The sequence below is a fragment of the Staurois parvus genome, unplaced genomic scaffold (assembly GCF_062004578.1).
Source record: "Staurois parvus isolate SC_StPar_1 unplaced genomic scaffold, SC_StPar_1.0 ptg000175l, whole genome shotgun sequence".
NCBI classification, from domain to species: Eukaryota; Metazoa; Chordata; class Amphibia; order Anura; family Ranidae; genus Staurois; species Staurois parvus.
In genome coordinates this window covers 415,149-434,027 of record NW_028317971.1, presented here as the reverse complement: position 1 = coordinate 434,027, position 18,879 = coordinate 415,149, and the positions used below count along the sequence as shown (strand labels likewise).

Sequence of the window (18,879 nt, the reverse complement as noted above, 5' to 3'; positions counted from 1 at the left end):
TAAAAAAAAGGCTCCTCTCCCGACGATGGCTTCCAACCGTCTGCCTGCTCCGGTGGTTTGACAGTTCTTAACTATGTAAGGGGAGGGGCCACCCGGGGACATCACATGTGTGACTCCACCCCATGTGACATCAATGATGTCACATGGGGTGGGGTCACTAGGGTGATGTCCCTGGGTGGCCCCGCCCCTTACATAGTTAATAACTGTCCAGCCACCTCAGAAGCTTTTTTTGGGTCGGCAGTGGCAGGGATGGCGGTCATCGTGATTGATGTTGGATCAGCTGCGGGGGACATTCTTTTCATTTTTTCTTTTAACCACTTCCATACAGGGCACTTTTAACCTCTTCCTGCCCAGGCCAATTTTCAGGTTTCAGCGTTCTCACACTTTGAATGACAATTGCGCGGTCATGCTATACTGTACCCAAACTAAAATTTTATCATTTTCTTCACACAACTAGAGCTTTCTTTTGGTGGCATTTAATCACCACTGGGGTTTTTATTTTTTGCTAAATTAACAAAGAAAGACAGAAAATTTTGAAAAAAAAACAAGTTTTTCTTTGTTTCTGTTATAAAAGTTTGCAAATAAATAATTGTTCTTCATAAATTTAGGCCGCTATGTATCCTACTAAATTTCTTTGAAAATAACCCAAATTAGTATTTATTATTTAGTCTGTAGGAAAGTTATAGAGTTCACAAACTATGGGATATATCTGAAAATTGATCGATCCTGAAGTACTGAAAGCCAATCTAATTTCTTGAGGTCCACGAATGTCAGAACAGTACAGATATCCCCAAATGACCCCTTTTTGCAAAGTAGACAGTCCAACGTATTTGATAACAGGCATGGTGAGTTTTTTGAAGGTGTAATTTTTTTGTCATACTTTTTCGGAGAAAGAATTAAAAAAATTATTTTCACTATTTTTTTTTCTTTTACATACTGTCACCAGTGCAGTACAGCATCATCATATAACTGGCATGGAGGTGATCAGGGACACTGACTGGTGACAGCACAAAAAAAAATTGATGATTTTTTTTTATTTTTGTATTCTTTTTTAATAAATTTTTCTCTTTTAAGATTTTTTTTTTCATATTTCACGATGACCAAAGTAGTACAATGTTACCATAGTAACATTGTACTACTTTGGGGAAGTGATCAGTATTTTTTTTGTTTTTACACTATTGCTTATAGCAAATAATTACTTTGCTATAAGCAAGCATTTACCTGAATGAAATCGATTCATTCAGGGTTTTTTTTGTGTGATTAGCTGTGATTTGGCCACGGCTAATCACATGACACAGCTGGGCTGTGATTGGCCCAGCTTGTGCATGTGATTGCTGTGACCATTCACAGCTAGACTCACTTGTATACAATGGATGGCATGAAAGGAAGCCATCCACTGTATACAACTGTCATGTGACCTGCTGTGATTGGTCACAGCAGGTCACATGGTACTGGCAACAGGACAGATACACAGATCTGTCATCGGCCATGTCCCAGGTACACGGCCAGTGACAGATCGCACGGCAGTGCGGCCCTGCTGACATGCGCAATACGCGCTCCGAAAAGGACGCCATATGGCGTCCACCCGGAGGGACGAAGACATGGTCTTTGACAAGTCCTTTATTAACTAGTTGCCACCCGGCCTATAGCCTATAGGACTTGTCAAAGACCATGTCTTGTCTTTTTTCACACTACACTTTTTGTTTTTTTGTGAATGAGTATGGGGTACCATGTACCCCATACTCATTCACATAGGGGGAGGCCAGGATTTGGGGGCTTCCAAATTCCAATAAGCCCCCTGCCCACAGACCCCCACAACCACCAGCCAGAGTTGTGGAAAAGAGGCCCCCCTGCCCCAAAGCACCCCCCCATGTTGAGGGCACGTGGCCTGATATGGTTTAGGAGGGGGCGCTCGCTCTTCCCCCCCCTCCCTTTCCTGACCTACCGGACTGCATGCTCGGATAAGGGTCTGGTATGGATTTTGGGGGGAACCCCCATGCCATTTCTTTTTAAATTTTGGCGTGACCTGAAGGCCTTGGTATGGATGGGAGGGGGGACCCAATGCTGTTTTTTAAATTATTTTTTTAATTGCCGGCAATTCTTTTACATTCAGCTGTCAGTGGGGAACCCTGCTGATAGCTGAAACATTAACACATGGTTGTCACTACTAAAATATCACATGACTTGATAAAATAACTTGTGTGGTATCACTTTTACTTTTTTCAGACCTCTGGAATGGATTAATTGGTTTTCAATGCATTCCTATGCATTCAAATTTTTCACTATATGAAAAGTCCTGCAAAACAAATTAAATTCACAAACCGAGGTATTACTGTAACTCACTGTAGATGAGTTATATACTTAAATAACTCTATAAAGTTCCATGTGGAAAGTTCCATTTCTTTTCCTCCTAATGAAGGCTTGTTCAGAAACGCTTTGAGGTTTCAAGGTCTCAGACTCCATCTGAAGATATCTTTCCAGATGGAACATTATCGACTTATTTAAGAAGAAAAAAGCACATATTGGCCCATCATGTGTGATGTGTACAATTGTAATCTTGTCTAAATAAGTAATGTAATTCTTTACTTTAATGGCGTTGTTGACTGGTACCTGGAGAGTCCCACAAGTATTTTCTACTCCTCCTTTTATTATATAGTATTTTGGGATGTGGTACCCATATATTGATGGTCATAGACTTGGCACATTTAGTATTTTCATCTATATTCATACTGCTCCTCTGCATGGCTCACACTATCCACCCAGAATCTTCACTGGTTACCTGGACACAGATGAACCTTCACCCAGATGCATCAGCACTATGAGTCACACAGGATGAACTAGCTAACTAGCTAGCAATTGTAAATCTTCTGTTAAGCAGAGAGAGAGATCCTCAATTTGCCTTACAATCTCCTGTTTGGCAGAAGACCATACTACTTTAGTATCTACATCCTAGCACCCATCTTGGAGGGTGCTACAAATCTAAAAATGTATATTGCTGATTCTGATGAAAACTGCATCATACTGTCAATGGGTTCCTTGAAGGATAACTTCACTTGTCCCTCCCTCCCCTTTTTTTTTTTTTTTTTAACCCCCCCCCTTCCCCATTTGTCAACATTGTCCACCATTCATATGATTACCAGCCCAGGGGATCCAACATTATCCTGCTGTGATCCACTGGTCAAATATCACCGCCCCATGCCACCTTTATTGTTTTCCTCAGTCAGCAACAGCCAGTCACTTCCTCTGGATTCAGGCAGCTGGCCTCCAATGATGCATTCCAGCTCTCCCATTTTCCTGTGTGCGTCCCTGTTCCTGAAGCTTTCTGGGATGTCTGACAGGGTAATCCCAGGTGGCTGCCTGAGCATAGACATGTCATTCTCGCCTAGGAGTGAATGGTGATGGGGATGGACAAAAAAAGAAAAAGTAAACCATTGTTACGTTGTGGAGGGGATAAAGAGAGTCCAGGGATCTAAAAGGTTCTGGAGGGTCAAACCAGGGTTGTCTACCATCCGTACATTTACAGACAGTTTGTAGAAATCAGTGATGTTTACAACTCTCTGTAAATACCGGGCTGAGAATTTGTCATGCTGTGCTAACTTTTTAATAATTGTTATGGGTACTGACAATGTTTCCAATATGTGTTTACTGTTTAAATATTGATTGTCATAGTTTTTAATAGGTTGTCAGTACAAAATGTGCTCCATCAGTATATTTTCCATGTTTTGTCAGTAGAAATTGCTGCGGGAGTTTGGCAACACTGGGTGAAGCTCTAAGAACTGAACTCTGTAAACTGTGCTCAGAAAAAAGCAAGCAGAGAGCAAACATCTGTCTCCTGTGGACTTCCTTACTTACCATGCCTTGTTCTGTACGATGTCTTTGTGTGGAGGAGGCCATCTTTGTAGAGATAGGGCTCTGCTTCCTCACGTCCAAGCCTCCAGCAAAGAATGAGCAGCACAGTAGTGATATCATCACGTCTCTGGTTGTTGGTCATGTGTGCATTTGAGACCGTTTTGGAAGGCTGTATTTCAAATTACTGCACATTTTACAGGCAACAGCTTACCCAAACTGCCGGTATTACTTTCCATTTTTCAAGGATCACCACAGGTGGCCAAAAAGGGCCAGGGTTATCATACCTCGACATTGTAATTCTAAAGCTGTACCTAGCATTAAGGAATGGATATCTGAATTAAATTACAAAATGCCTATGTAAGAGCTGACAGCAAGTCTACAGGAGAAATATCCAAAATGAATAGCAATATGGCAGACCTGGAAAGACTTTGGTACCTCGGATACACTGAGAACCTACCTGTGACCTAGTCTCCCACTATATTTGAGCATGTGAAACTGAGGTGGGGTGTCCATAGGGAAGGGCCCCCACTCCCCCTTCCTTTTTCTTGTTTTTTTTTTTTTCTAGTCTTTTTCATGCTGTGTTTTTTTTCTTTTCTTTTATTATTATTATTATACAGGTTTTATATAGCGCCAACAGTTTGCACAGTGCTTTAAAAAATGAAGGTAGACATTACAGTTACAATACAATTTGGTACAATAGGAAACAGAGGGCCCTGCTCATTAGAGCTTACAATCTAGGATCTTCTTTTTATTTTTTCTTGTCTGCTATTTGTTCCATTGGTCTAAAGCAGGGGTCCTCAAACTACGGCCCGCGGGCCACATGCAGCCGGCCGAGGACATTTATCCAATGATGGGGCACTATTCCTCCCCCCACTGACACCAACGATGGGGCACTAGCCCACCCCCCACTGACACCAACGATGGAACACTATTCCTTCCCCCACTGACACCATTGATGCGGTACTATTCCTCCCACTGACACCAATGTTGGGACGCTATCCCCCCCCCACTGACACCAATGACGGCACTATTCCCCCCCACTGACACCAATGACGTACTATTCCTCCCACTGACACCAAAGATGGGGCACTATTCCTCCCACTGACACCAATGATGGGACACTATTCCTCCCACTGACACCAATGTTGGGACACTATCCCCTTCCCCCACTGACACCAGTGACGGGGCACTATCCCCCCCCCCCCACACTGACACTAATGATGGGGCACTATTCCTCCCCCCACTGACACTAATGATGGGGCACTATTCTTCCACTGACACTAATGATGGGGCACTATTCCTCCACTGACACTAATGATGGGGCACTATTCCTCCCACTGACACCAATGATGGGGCACTATTCCTCCCACTGACACTAATGATGGGGCACGATTCCTCCCACTGACACTAATGATGGGGCACTATTCCTCCCACAGACACAAATGATGGGGCACTATTCCTCCCACTGACACCAATGATGGGGCACTATTCCTCCCACTGACACTAATGATGGGGCACTGTTCCTCCCACTGACACTAATGATGGGGCACTATTCCTCCCACTGACACCAATGATGGGGCACTGTTCCTCCCACTGACACCAATGATGGGGCACTGTTCCTCCCACTGACACTAATGATGGGGCACTATTCCTCCCACTGACACCAATGATGGGGCACTGTTCCTCCCACTGACACCAATGATGGGGCACTGTTCCTCCCACTGACACCAATGATGGGGCACTGTTCCTCCCACTGATACCAATGATGGGGCACTGTTCCTCCCACTGACACTAATGATGGGGCACTATTCCTCCCACTGACACCAATGATGGGGCACTGTTCTTCCCACTGACACCAATGATGGGGCACTGTTCCTCCCACTGACACCAATGATGGGGCACTGTTCCTCCCACTGATACCAATGATGGGGCACTATTTCGCTCCATAAGACACACTTGGGGGGAAATGTCTGTGCGTCTTATGGAGCGGCCAGCCTAGTATTCCCGCCGCTGTTGTATGTCCGCAGTCTCTGGTCATTTCCTGTACTGTCCGCAGTCTCTGGTCATCTCCTGTACTGTGTCTGCAGTCTCTGGTCATCTCCTGTACTATGTCCGCAGTCTCTGGTCATTTCCTGTACTATGTCCGCAGTCTCTGGTCATCTCCTGTACTGTCCGCAGTCTCTGGTCATCTCCTGTACTGTGTCCGCAGTCTCTGGTCATCTCCTGTACTGTGTCCGCAGTCTCTGATCATCTCCTGTACTGTCCGCAGTCTCTGATCATCTCCTGTACTGTCCGCAGTCTCTGGTCATCTCCTGTACTGTCCGCAGTCTCTGGTCATCTCCTGTACTATGTCTGCAGTCTCTGGTCATCTCCTGTACTATGTCTGCAGTCTCTGGTCATCTCCTGTACTATGTCTGCAGTCTCTGGTCATCTCCTGTACTATGTCTGCAGTCTCTGGTCATCCCTGTACTGTCCGCAGTCTCTGGTCATCTCCTGTACTGTGTCCGCAGTCTATGGTCATCTCCTGTACTGTGTCCGCAGTCTCTAGTCATCTCTTGTAGTATGTCTGCAGTCTCTGGTCATCTCCTGTACTGTGTCCGCAGTCTCTGGTCATCTCCTGTACTGTGTCCGCATTTGTTCATAGTTTTTTTTTTTAAAACTATAGTCCGGCCCTCCAACGGTCTGAGGGACAGTGAACTTGCCCCCTGTTTAAAAAGTTTGAGGACCCCTGGTCTAAAGTATGGGATGCAGTGGTTTATGCAGGAACATATATTAGAATGGTAAATGGGTCCTAAATGTGCTTTGCATTTGTTCATGATGTTAAATGAGAATTTTTGGTGTTACATTTCTACACGTGCTGATCAAGTGTATCCTGTAAAAATGGCTCAATAAAGCTTAAGCCCTCATGCACACTCGACTTTTTACAGCTATTGTTTTGGCTTTTGACATTTTTTTTCTACAGCTAGTAAACCCCCCAGCATGTTATCCTATGTGTCCATGCACACATAGACTGTAATCAACGTTTTTTGGCTGAAAACTAGAGTGTCAGCTGACAAAAGCTAGAGTGTGAGCTGAAAAATCAGGACATGATTTCTTTTACAAAGAGCTTTATTGAGTATTAAGCAAAGATAAACAAACATTCGGAACATAAAATCAATGACCAACAATTGTAAATTGTATTGTGTGGGGGTCAGCTAGTTCAAAGCAAGCATTGATAAAGTCCTATGCCAGAAGGTTTACATAGGTGCCCCATAAGAAAAGATAGGGGAGAGGGTTGAAAGGGTACGATTAACAAACCTTTGTGGGTCAATGATAATATAAACACTAAAGTGGGTTTTTTTTTTTTCTACATCAGCAGTATAAAAAACAGGAAAGACATGAGAGGAGGCCTCTCCAAAAAAAAAAATGGTACATATTCAAAACCTAGAGTTTACAAAGAAATCTAGATCGCATAGATAATACTGCAAGTGTAGCGCACAAAACAGCAAACACAGTCCATAAGATATGTTTGAGGACAGAGTAGACAGGAGGTTAAGCAAAGACAAACAGTAGAAAGACACGGACAACAACAAACAAAAAAAAAAAAAAAAAGGGGGGGGGGGTGTCTCCGAGGCGATCACAGCAAAATCCATCCTCATATCGACAGAAGGGACTGGTCGAATCTCGATGGTTGAGCTATATCCAACCAAGGACGCCATATCCGCAAAAATTTTGTATGGGTATCCAACAGTATGGCCGTCAGTTTTTCATTAACCATTATAAAGTTCATCCGATTTTTTTACAGCCTCAAAACTAAGGATAGGAGTTTTCCAAGCTCTCGCAATTGTCACAGGACATGATTTCTAAACTGCCATCACTCCCTCATTTTCAAGCCCACCTACACAAATCTTATATCAAAACGTTCAGCTATCCCTGCTGCCACTAAAAATGTCCACGGCTAAGCCATAGTCCTGATAGTTTTCACAATATGACCATTTGTTTGCAACTCACGCCGCCCATTGACATTCATTGAAACTCCACTCTAGCCACCTCAAATTTGAAGGGCAATTTCTAAACTGCGACTGTGCCTTCATTTTTAATATTTCAGAGACATACTATGCATCAAAATGTAGGTCTGGGTCTTGTGATTCTCACAATATAAAGCTCTTCGCTGTATGATTTATAATTTTTAAAACTATAAATAATTAAAAGTTGAAATGCATTTCTCAATCTATCAAGCTTGCCATGTGCACTTTTTAAATTTGATCAATCAATTGGTTAATGTTTACTATCTTTACTCACTCCAAACACTCCACACAGTTACTCTACCCACTCCATAAAGTTACTCTGCCCAGTCCAACCTTTTCACAGTTACTCAAGCCACTCCACCCAGTTACTCCGCCCACTCCAGTTGTAGACTATTGGTGGAGGCAAGAACACTTCACACAATTTCCCCAGAAATTGTAGCTTTTCTAGTTATGCTAGCATTAATAAATAAATAGGAAAGTATATAATATTTACTTGTTTTTAACTTTTTTTTAATTTTTTTTTTTCAGTTACTTCCTGGTTTCTTGCCTAAGCAAATTATATACATCCCATGAATCTTAGGAGGAGAGGAGGGGCTCTCTCAGCAAGCACACCCTCCTGCCTGCATGCCAGAGGTAAGGGCAGATGGATTCGAGGAAGTAAATGCTACAGAAATCATCTGCCCTTACTCAAGATGGCCATGACCAGAAATGCTAGGGGGTATTTTTCAAAGTGACTTTTCAGCAAAATAAAGCATGGTTGGATGGTGGAATTTGCTTTGAATATTAAAAACAAATTAAATAGCATTTTTGCTTTGTGGTGCTCAGATGCAGTGTAGCTCCTCTTTAAACTAGTTTTGCTCACTGTATATGAACCTCTTGCATGGAATCAGGTGTGTTGACTGTCTGGAGTAGACAGAAGGGAGGCTTTGTTAGATATTAACCACGCAAGTTCTGTACTAACTTTCAAAAATGGCACATGCAGATAATACACAACCTGAATTTAACTAACCATTGCCCATCATCTTGTACTCCAAGAATCTCAAGGTAGTGCATGGTCTTTCAGTTTTAAAAAATATGACTGTTCACTAAAATACTAAATAAAAGCCTAAATGCAGTAGTTCTTATGTAATGCCCAACATGTAAAATAGTCCTGCCTGTAGGCAGGCATCTTTCTTGACTCAGGAGCAATTTGACTGAATTTAGTTTCATTTCAAAACTTTGTCAATGTTCATAAAAACTCAACCAGATTTTCATCTACAAAAGTAAGATTTTCACACTTTGTGGTGCACATGGTCAGACAGCCATGACAATAATGGTGGCTTTTCTTTAAACGTCTGCTTGATATTTCTACAGTAGTTTTATCTACATGGAACTGTTCATGATGCACTTTACATTGTTATTTTAAGCCATTGTGTGATAGAAAAAAAATCACACTTCATTTTTTATTTCAACGGCTCTTTCATTCATAATCGCCTCAAGACACTAAAAGAAGTATTATATGTGTCTAAAATCCAACAACATCCCTAATGTGCTCATGTGCACGAACCCTGAATGCATTTTTAAACAACTCCTGTAAGTACCTGATTTTTACTTTGTGTCCAACTCTTTATCCTCCATACAGCAGCCCACAGAGTGAGGGGCAGCACCGAGGGCCAATCATGTGTGCTTGCATGCACATGTGTTCTACACGGAACATTCTGACATTGGTAGAAATCAGGGTGAACAATGAGATGAGTTTTTCCATGTGCTGTTTTATTGTCCATTCACAGTATGGGGCCAGGGTGGTGTCCAAACTGCTTTGCCTAATTTCAGTAGAGAGAAGTCAGGAGACCAGCCTGGCTCTGCTGTCTGGCAGGATGGTGCAAATCTAGGATGGACTGAAATACAAATCCCTTGGCAGGTAGAACAGCTCCTTTTTATATATATTTCATCTGAACTTTCATAAAGAATGACATGCTGATTACTGAAATAAAGTACAAAGAGCAGTGTTGTACGGTAACCCACATCAGGCAATCCAATTTCAGTTTTTATTAGTTTGAAAAGAGAGAGATTATTTCTGCCAAAGCAACATAGTTCTATGAGGCAATTTCAGTAATAGGAAGAGGACATGAAAATGAAATGTGGTTTGTGCTTTTAGATAGAGATTTATAAAGTATTAACATTCATATTCAATACTCTCTCTTCAATGCATGCATTGAAGCGCATTGCTAAATGGCAATGAATTCTTATTTAAAGTTTGACAGATTTCACTGGGTAAATTGTGGGTGATTTTTAAATATCTTTTTTTTATGTACACTTGTCTGTTTTAGTGCATAAAGATGCATTACAAGTAGAAATCCCATTCTTTCCTATGTAGCTGGTTCACCTCTACCTAGTCTGGTGTGAAAAGGCAATGAAAATTATATGGGCCCATTCACACCTATGGGTGAGGTCTAGGCATTGAAGACAACATCCTTCTTTTGTTTTTTTTTGTATCAGTTAAAGTATTGTCTCTTAAAAAAAGCCCTTGGTTAATAGTCTTTGTCTCCAGCTAATAAATAAATAGAAATTAAATTATCCTGTTCTGCTACACAGAATATACATACTGTACCTCTACCATTATGTTGAAGCCTATTTTAACAGAGTTAAAGTAAACCGTTCACAAGTTTCCACAATTCCACTTGTATCTTGTTTGTACTGAAGACCTCACTGGACTGACTGAATCAGTCACTAGTCTTGTGTAGGTGAGTAAGGAGATGTCCCTCCAGTAGGTTGTGACAGTTGGTGGATACTAGTGGTGAACACTCTTAGGGCTTGGGCTTCTGCCTTTCTGGTACGGCCTTAAAGTGGAGTTCTGGCCCCCGCCACTTTCCAATATAATCCCAATACAAAAATTAAAAGTCAGCAGCTACAAATACTGTGGGTGCTGACTTTTAATAGGAGGACACTTACCTGTCCAGGCATCCAGTGGTGTCCTCCCCCCGAGCCGATTCTTCAGTCTGCTGTCAGGTGCTGGTGCCGCCATCTTGACTAAGGCAAACCGGCAGTGAAGCCTTGCCACTTCACCGACGTTGTCCTACTGCGTATGCATGAAGCGTACATTTCTTTGTGAATGGGCTGCAGTCCTTGGGACCTTTGAAGTGTCCCAGATGGCTGCGGGGGGTGCTGAACTTTGCCACAGCAAACTCTGGAAGTGGGAGCAGGTAAAGCCTTAGAGTCGGCGGGGAACAAATGTAGCATCGGACGGATACCGCATCCACCTAGGTAGGTATGATTTGGAGGAAAAAAAAACAAACTTCTCTTTTGAATAAAAATTTTAATCTTGGAGTCTGATGATATGTATTACATTCGACCTCTAATCGTACAGTCATGGCCGAAATTGTTGGCACCCTTGATATTTCTCCAGGAAATCATGTATTTCTCACGAAACGTATTGCATTAACACATGTTTTGCTATACACATGTTTATTCCCTTTGTGTGTATTGGGACAAAACAAAAAAAGGGAGGAAAGAAAGCAAATTCGACATAATGTCACACAAACCTCCAAAAATGGGCTGGACAAAAGTATTGGCACCCTTTCACAACTGCGGATAAATAAGAATGTTACAAGCATGTGATGCTCCTGTAAACTCACCTGGGGCAAGTAACAGGTGTGGGCAATATAGAAATCACACCTGAAAGCAGATAAAAAGGAGAGACGTTCACTTAACCTTTGCATTGTGTGTCTGTCTGTGCCACACTAAGCATGGACAACAGAAAGAGGAGACGAGAACTGTCTGAGGACCTGAGAACCAAAATTGTGGCAAAATATCAACAATCTCAAGGTTACAAGTCCATCTCCAGAGAACTAGATTTGCCTTTGTCCACAGTGCGCAACATTATCAAGAAGTTTGCAACCCATGGCACTGTAGCTAATCTCCCTGGTCGTGGACGGATGAGGAAAATTGATGAAAGATTGCAACGCAGAATAGTCCGGATGGTGGATAAGCAGCCCCAAACATGTTCCAAAGACATTCAAGCTGTCCTGCAGGCTCAGGGAGCATCAGTGTCAGCGCGAACTATCCGTCGACATTTAAATGAAATGAAACGCTATGGCAGGAGACCCAGGAGGACCCCACTGCTGACACAGAGACATAAAAAAGCAAGACTACAGTTTGCCAAAATGTACTTGAGTAAGCCAAAAGCCTTCTGGGAAAACGTCTTGTGGACAGATGAGACCAAGATAGAGCTTTTCGGTAAAGCACATCATTCTACTGTTTACCGAAAACGGAATGAGGCCTACAAAGAACAAAACACAGTACCTACGGTAAAATATGGTGGAGGTTCAATGATGTTTTGGGGTTGTTTTGCTGCCTCTGGCACTGGGTGCCTTGACTGTGTGCAAGGCATCATGAAATCTGAGGATTACCAAAGGATTTTGGGTCGCACTGTAGGGCCCAGTGTCAGAAAGCTGGGTTTGCGTCCAAGATCCTGGGTCTTCCAGCAGGACAATGACCCCAAACATACGTCAAAAAGCACTCAGAAATGGATGGCAAAGAAGCGCTGGAGAGTTCTGAAGTGGCCAGCAATGAGCCCAGATCTAAATCCCATTGAACACCTGTGGAGAGATCTTAAAATTGCTGTTGGGAAAAGGTGTCCTTCCAATAAGAGAGACCTGGAGCTGTTTGCAAAGGAAGAGTGGTCCAAAATTCCGGGTGAGAGGTGTCAGAAGCTTATTGATGGTTATAGGAAGCGACTGATTTCAGTTATGTTTTCCAAAGGGTGTGCAACCAAATATTAAGTTAAGGGTGCCAATACTTTTGTCCAGCCCATTTTTGGGGTTTTGTGTGACATTATGTCATATTTGCTTTTCTGCCTCTGTTTTATATTTGTTCCAATACATACAAAGGGAATAAACATGTGTATAGCAAAACATGTGTTAATGCAATACCTTTTTTGTGTGAAATACTTGATTTTCAGGAAAAATATCAAGGGTGCCAACAATTTCGGCCATGACTGTATATGCATCTCTCTGTCATTCTCAGAGTGGATTAGATATTTTGTTCCCTAACTATAGGGCTGGTTATGTATATTTACCACTGCATATAGATATTCAAGAATAAATTGTCTTTTTTTTTAAACTTTACATATTAACTAAATTATACACCAAACTTTTTTGGAGGTTTTTTTCCGATTTAATATAAAAAATAATTGGCCAACTGATCGATTATGAAAATCATTATTTGCAGCCCTAGTTTCTACTCAAGGTAATAAAATGTCAAGGGGTGCTCTAGTGGGGTTATTTGGGGACAGAACATACATAAGCATTATAAACCTCCCCATCTGCACCTTGTGTTTTTTACCTGCATAAGATGTGCATTTTTTCATGTAGTCATGGTGTCATGTGTTGCCCTGTACAAACATCCTGTAGTAGAGTAAATCTTCACATTTTGATATCAGAAGTTACTGTTTGTTTGAGACTGGAGGCATGAAGCATGGCACTGCACAGGTTAATGCATGTCCTCTGTCTGTAGTCTAAGTACTGACACTTCCTGTGAGGAAACCACATTTCTCACAATCCTGGGATTCTCAGTCTACTGAGGTATGAAAAAGAGAGAGCATGTAGTCCCTGCTTGTGTATTGTGGTCGGGTTTGGATACCATGGACAGGACAGAGATTAAAGTGAAATTCTAATCCTAACCTTTTTTTATAGTCTTTTGGGAAGGGTAGGTAAAGCTTGCTAAGTGTTCACTTTCTGTACCTGGTGACCATTGTCACTGGGACAAAGTGATGGGAAATCTTCATTTCTTTAGTGGTCTCCAGAACAGGGTGTTTGGGGACACCCACTTTGGTGACATGTGTCAAGTATACACACTCTCCTCAGTTCTCAAAACTGCCAGAACATATTGTAAGTGTTTGCTTTAATTTTACAAGTACATACAAGCCTTTGTGAAAAACCTCTATATATAATTTATTTTTTTTTTCTTGTCATTTCAGGTGTTTTGACACTTCTAAACAAGCCATTGGAGCTCTCTTTATCCACTTTACCAATGTATTCCTTTCAGACCTTACGGAAGTGGATCCTTGTTCTCTGTAAGTGCTGAGAATTCATGTAAACAATTTCCGTGTGTGATTGCAGAGGTGTACAGTAGGTGTTACAGTATTGGTATAGAAGACAAATATAAGAACATCAGAGAGGGATATTTAAAGCGGAGTTCAACCCAAAAGGGGAAGTTCTGCTTTAAAGATTGGTCCCCCGCTCCCCATTAAGGATTGGCACATTTGGGGAGCGGGGGAGGGGGAAGTCAGCAGCTACAGTTTTTGGAACTCCGCTTTAAATCCAAAATGGCCAGATAACACAAGCAACATCACTTCAGAAAAACTATTTTGCTTTTTGCAGGCAACAAAAAATAATCACCAAAAATATGGGAACATTAGTCGATAGGAAGATCTCTATGTAAACCAAGCACTTTAACCAGTTGACCTCAGGAAGGTTTTACCCCCTTCATGGCCAGGGCATTTTTTGCTATTCAGCACTGTGCTAATTTAACTGGCAATTGCTCGCTCATGCAACTCCGTATAAGTGTTTTATAAGTTATATCATTTTTTTCACACCAATAGAGCTTTCTTTTGATGGTATTTGGTCACCACTGGGTTTTCAAATTTGTACTATATAAATGAAAAAAACTGAATTTGGACAAAAAAAACTAATATTTTTTACTTTGTTTTATATACCTAACAAAATCAAATTTCTTGGTTTGTGTTAAAGTTGTATACCAGAATTTACACAGCTTAAAGTGGTTGTAAAGGCTGAAGGTTTTTTACCTTCATGCATTCTATGCATGAAGGTAAAAACCTTCTGTGTGCAGCAGTGCCTCTAGCCTCCTCCGTATTTACCTGAGCCTCATCGCGATCCAGCAATGTGAATGACAGCCTCGGATGCCCAGGGTCTCTGCCTCCTCATTGGCTGAGACAACAAGTGGGAGCCAGCCAATGAGGAGAGAGGGGGCCGGACCAAGCCACGGCTCCGTGTGTGAATGGATACACGGAGCAGCAGGAGCCCCCATAGCAAGCTGTTTGCTGTGAGAGCATTCGACAGACAGGAGGGACAGGAGAGCCTGTGGGGGACCCAAGAAGAGGATCCAGGCTGCTTTGTGCAAAACCACTGCACACAGCAGGTAAGTAAAGACATGTTTATTATTTTACAAAAAAAATTAGAATCGCTTTAAGATACTATACCAATAATGGTGGTCATCAACAACTTATAGCGTGATTGTGATGGTGTGGCAGGCAAACTGGTGGGAGGGACACTAACTGACTGACAAGTACCTCGATAGTGACATTAATATAGTCATCAAATATAATACTGTGCACTGTACTAATGACAGTGGATGGGTAGACAATGGATGGGTAGGGGTTAACATCAAGGGGCAATGAAGGGGTTAACTTTGTGCCCAACAAGTGTAATGTATGTAATGTTTGCTGCTTTTACTCTCAGATCTGCCTGTTTTTTTCTCCCTGCTTTTTAGGGAGAATAAACCGCCAGATTGCTGTTCTGTGTACTCAGACTTCTGTGTGTTTTTGTATACACAGAACTCTGTGCTGTGATTGGCCACATCCAATCAGTAGGTTTCAGCCAAAATCATTGGTTTTAACCTGCTAACAAACTCGTGCTGTGTCCAGTCTCAGCACGGGTCAGCAGGGGCATGGACACATGTCCCGGAAACCGTGAAGAAAGGCTGCGCTGTACAGGTACATCACCTAGCCTGGCTGTGCTGCCCACCCTCAGATGTATTGTGGGTTGGTGGCAACTGGTTATCACTTATTTATTAAGAAATTTTGTTGTCTAGGTGGTATTTTGTATCACACAAATCGTTTGTGTAGGGAATTATAGTTATATTTGCACTTTAATATATTCTGCAGATATTCTTCTACATTCAAGCGTGATACATGTGATGGATATGGATAGTAATATATGATCTACTACGGGGGCTTTTATAGCCTTAGATATTCCATAGGGCACCAGGTGCTCTCTACTCCTTGCAGCCATCTTCAGAGAGAGGGGATCCAGAACACTTCATAACACAAAGCAAAAAAGGGCGCACCAGCCTAGCGCATTACCAATGGCACGGCTTATTAAAAAAAGGAATAGGCAAATATACTCAAAAACATAGCCGAGTTTTAGGCTGTCAACATGCAACATAAAGAACTCCAACCAAAGCCATTGCATGTGGCCCCAGATTGCCATAAATTACATCCAAAATAAATGTATAGCAGAAACTGATGCATTTCGATTTCGAGGGTGTCTACTCTTCTTCAGAGCTAAATGTCTGCTAATCTGTCTGCTAACCTTTTGCTCATTTATATATTGTGTAACATTTGCCAAACCTATAACCAAAATGTATGTGACAAAGCCCCAAACTTCCATGCCAATGTACAGGGGTTTGCCAGAATTATAGAAACGCCAGGTAAAAAAACAAATCTTTACCTAATATGGTGTTGGACCGACTTTGGCATCCAAGACAACCTGAATTCTCCTGGGATATGACAAATCTAAGTCTTGGATGGTGGATATTGGAATCTGATATCACTTTTCATGCAAAAATCATTCCAGTTCTCACAGAGATGCCAAAGGCAGAAAATGAGCCCGAACCTTGTTCTCCAAAATTGACTATAGTGGCTCTATGATATTAAGGTCCGGCAACTGCGGCACCCAGGGAAGATGCAAGACTTTGTCTGCATGCTTGTCAAACCACAATTTGGCAACACCAGCTTTGTGAACCAGAGCATTATCATCTTGGTAAATGGCTCTGTCTTTGGGAAACAATGTCTGCACCATGGGGTGCACATAGTGGGTAACATTTGCACATAGTCGCTGAAAGTGACCCTACCTTTCATGGAGATGATGGGGCCTGCAGGACATCAAGATATGGCTGCCCAAACCATGATTGCACTGCCACCATGTTTTACCGTTGGCACAAGACAGTCCAGGTCGTAAGCTTGCGATGATGTTTCGGCACACATAAACACGTTCGGTAGTTGGGAACAGCGTGAAGCTTGATTCATCAGACCATATTACAGTCTTCCATTGATTGATAGTCCACGGTTTATGGGTGATGCACCACTCTCTCCTATTCTGAGTATTAATGTTGGTCACTAGTGGTTTGGCAATTGCACCTCACCCATGAATGTTTTGCTTATGGAGTTCCCTTTGCACAGTTTTTGTAGACACAGGTTTTGAAAGACTGAGATTGAGCTCTGCAGTCATTTTTGCAGCAGTTGTTTACTTATTCTGGGTCACAATCCTGCGCAATGTCCTTTGGTCTCTTTCTGTGTCAGTTGATCATGTTGACCGCGCTTATGCTTATCAGACAATGTTTTCCAGGAATCTTTATATGTCATCATAATCTTTGATACTGTACCTTGTCACATAGCAAATAAATTGCAACTTCAGTCACAGAGGCACCAGTAGGGCGGGCACCAACAATTTTTCCCTCTTTGAAACTCAGAAAGCTCTGACATGACTCCGTATTACTAGCAGCGAATGATGAAAGTGAGGCTTCTCACCTGTTAGCTAGGTGTCTCATCACACAGTGGAAGCAAAAGAATGCTAAAACACTTCCCCTTTCAACACAAAACATGTCACTTTCACATCTGGAAATTACGTAGTGTTTCCAAATTTTTTCCCCTGTATATTATCACCCAAGGGAAAGTAATCCCAAAAACCAGCTTTACATACAGTGGGGAAAATAATTATTTGATCCCCTGCAGATTTTGTAAGTTTGCCCACTTACAAAGAAATAAAAGGTCTATTATAATTTTTATCAAAGGTGTATTTTATATGATAGAGACAGAATATCAACCAAAAATCCAGAAAAAACACATGATACAAATGTTAGAAATTGAGATGCAGTTCAGTAAAATTTGATTCACAAGCAAAACATAACGTAGTACTTGGTGGAGAAACCCTTGCTGGCAAGCACAGAGGTAAGACGTTTCTTGTAGTTGTTTACCAAGTTTGCACACATCTCAGGAGGGATTTTGGTCCACTCTTCTTTACAGACCTTCTCTGAATCCTTAAGGTTTCTTGGCTGTCGCTTGGCAACTTGGAAGTTTCAGCTCCCTCCATAAATTTTCTATAGGATTAAGGTCTGGAGACTAGCTAGGCCACTCCATGACCTTAATGTGCTTCTTCTTGAGCCACTCCTTGGTTGCCTTGGCAGTATGTTTTGGGAAATTATCATGCTGGAAGACCCATCCACGACCCATCTTCAGTGTTCTGGAAGAGGGGAAAAAGGGTCTCATCCAAGATTTTACAATACATGGCCCCGTTCATTGGCCACTCAATGCGTCAAAGTTGGCCTGTTCCATTAGCAGAGAAATAACCCCAAAGCATGTTTTCCACCTCCATGCTTGACTGTACGGATGGTGTTCTTAGGGTCATAGTCAGCATTTTTCTTCCTCCAAACATGGCAAGTTGAGTTAATGCTGAAGAGCTCAATTTTGGTCCCATCTGAGCACAGCACTTTCTCCCAATCCTTCTCTGAATCATTTAGATGTTCAATGGAAAACATCAGACGGTGCTGTATATGTGCCTTCTTGAAGAGGAGTACCTTACGGCACTGCAGGATTTTAATCCATGGCGGCGTATTGTGTTACCAATGGTTTGTTTGGTGACTGTGCTCCCAACTGCCTTGAGATCATTCACAAGCTCCTTCAGTGCAGTTCTGGGCTGATCCATCACTTTTCTCTTGATCATCCTTACCCCATGAGGCGAAATCCTGCATGGAGCTTAGACCGAGGGCGATTGATGGTTATTTCGTATTTCTTCTATTTGTGAATAATCGTATGAGATGGGGAAACAGCTCTCATTGTTTGAATACTGCTTGTGTGGAGTAAATTAAATGTTTTGACTGACATTCTGCAGTTTAGCCACAAGCTGTCACTGTTTTTCTAGCACAGCCTCAGACTGCATAGAGATTTCTATATTCATGAAGCGGTGGAGTTTTCACACAGAGGAGAGAGAGCAGCCATGTTCTGGAGAATGGTGAATGAGGGGGGCCA

At 42.1% G+C, this 18,879-nt stretch overlaps 1 protein-coding gene across 1 annotated transcript in view; it reads left to right on the top strand.

The window, feature by feature from the left end:
- The window catches only part of LOC149462366 (store-operated calcium entry regulator STIMATE-like), a 134,535-nt gene that overhangs the window by 47,296 nt on the left and 68,360 nt on the right, over positions 1–18,879 (top strand). Inside the window, exon 3 of the mRNA XM_089676861.1 lies at positions 13,813–13,908. Within this exon, the coding sequence (XP_089532987.1) occupies positions 13,813–13,908 (96 nt within the window). The remainder of the gene's footprint in view (positions 1–13,812; positions 13,909–18,879) is intronic.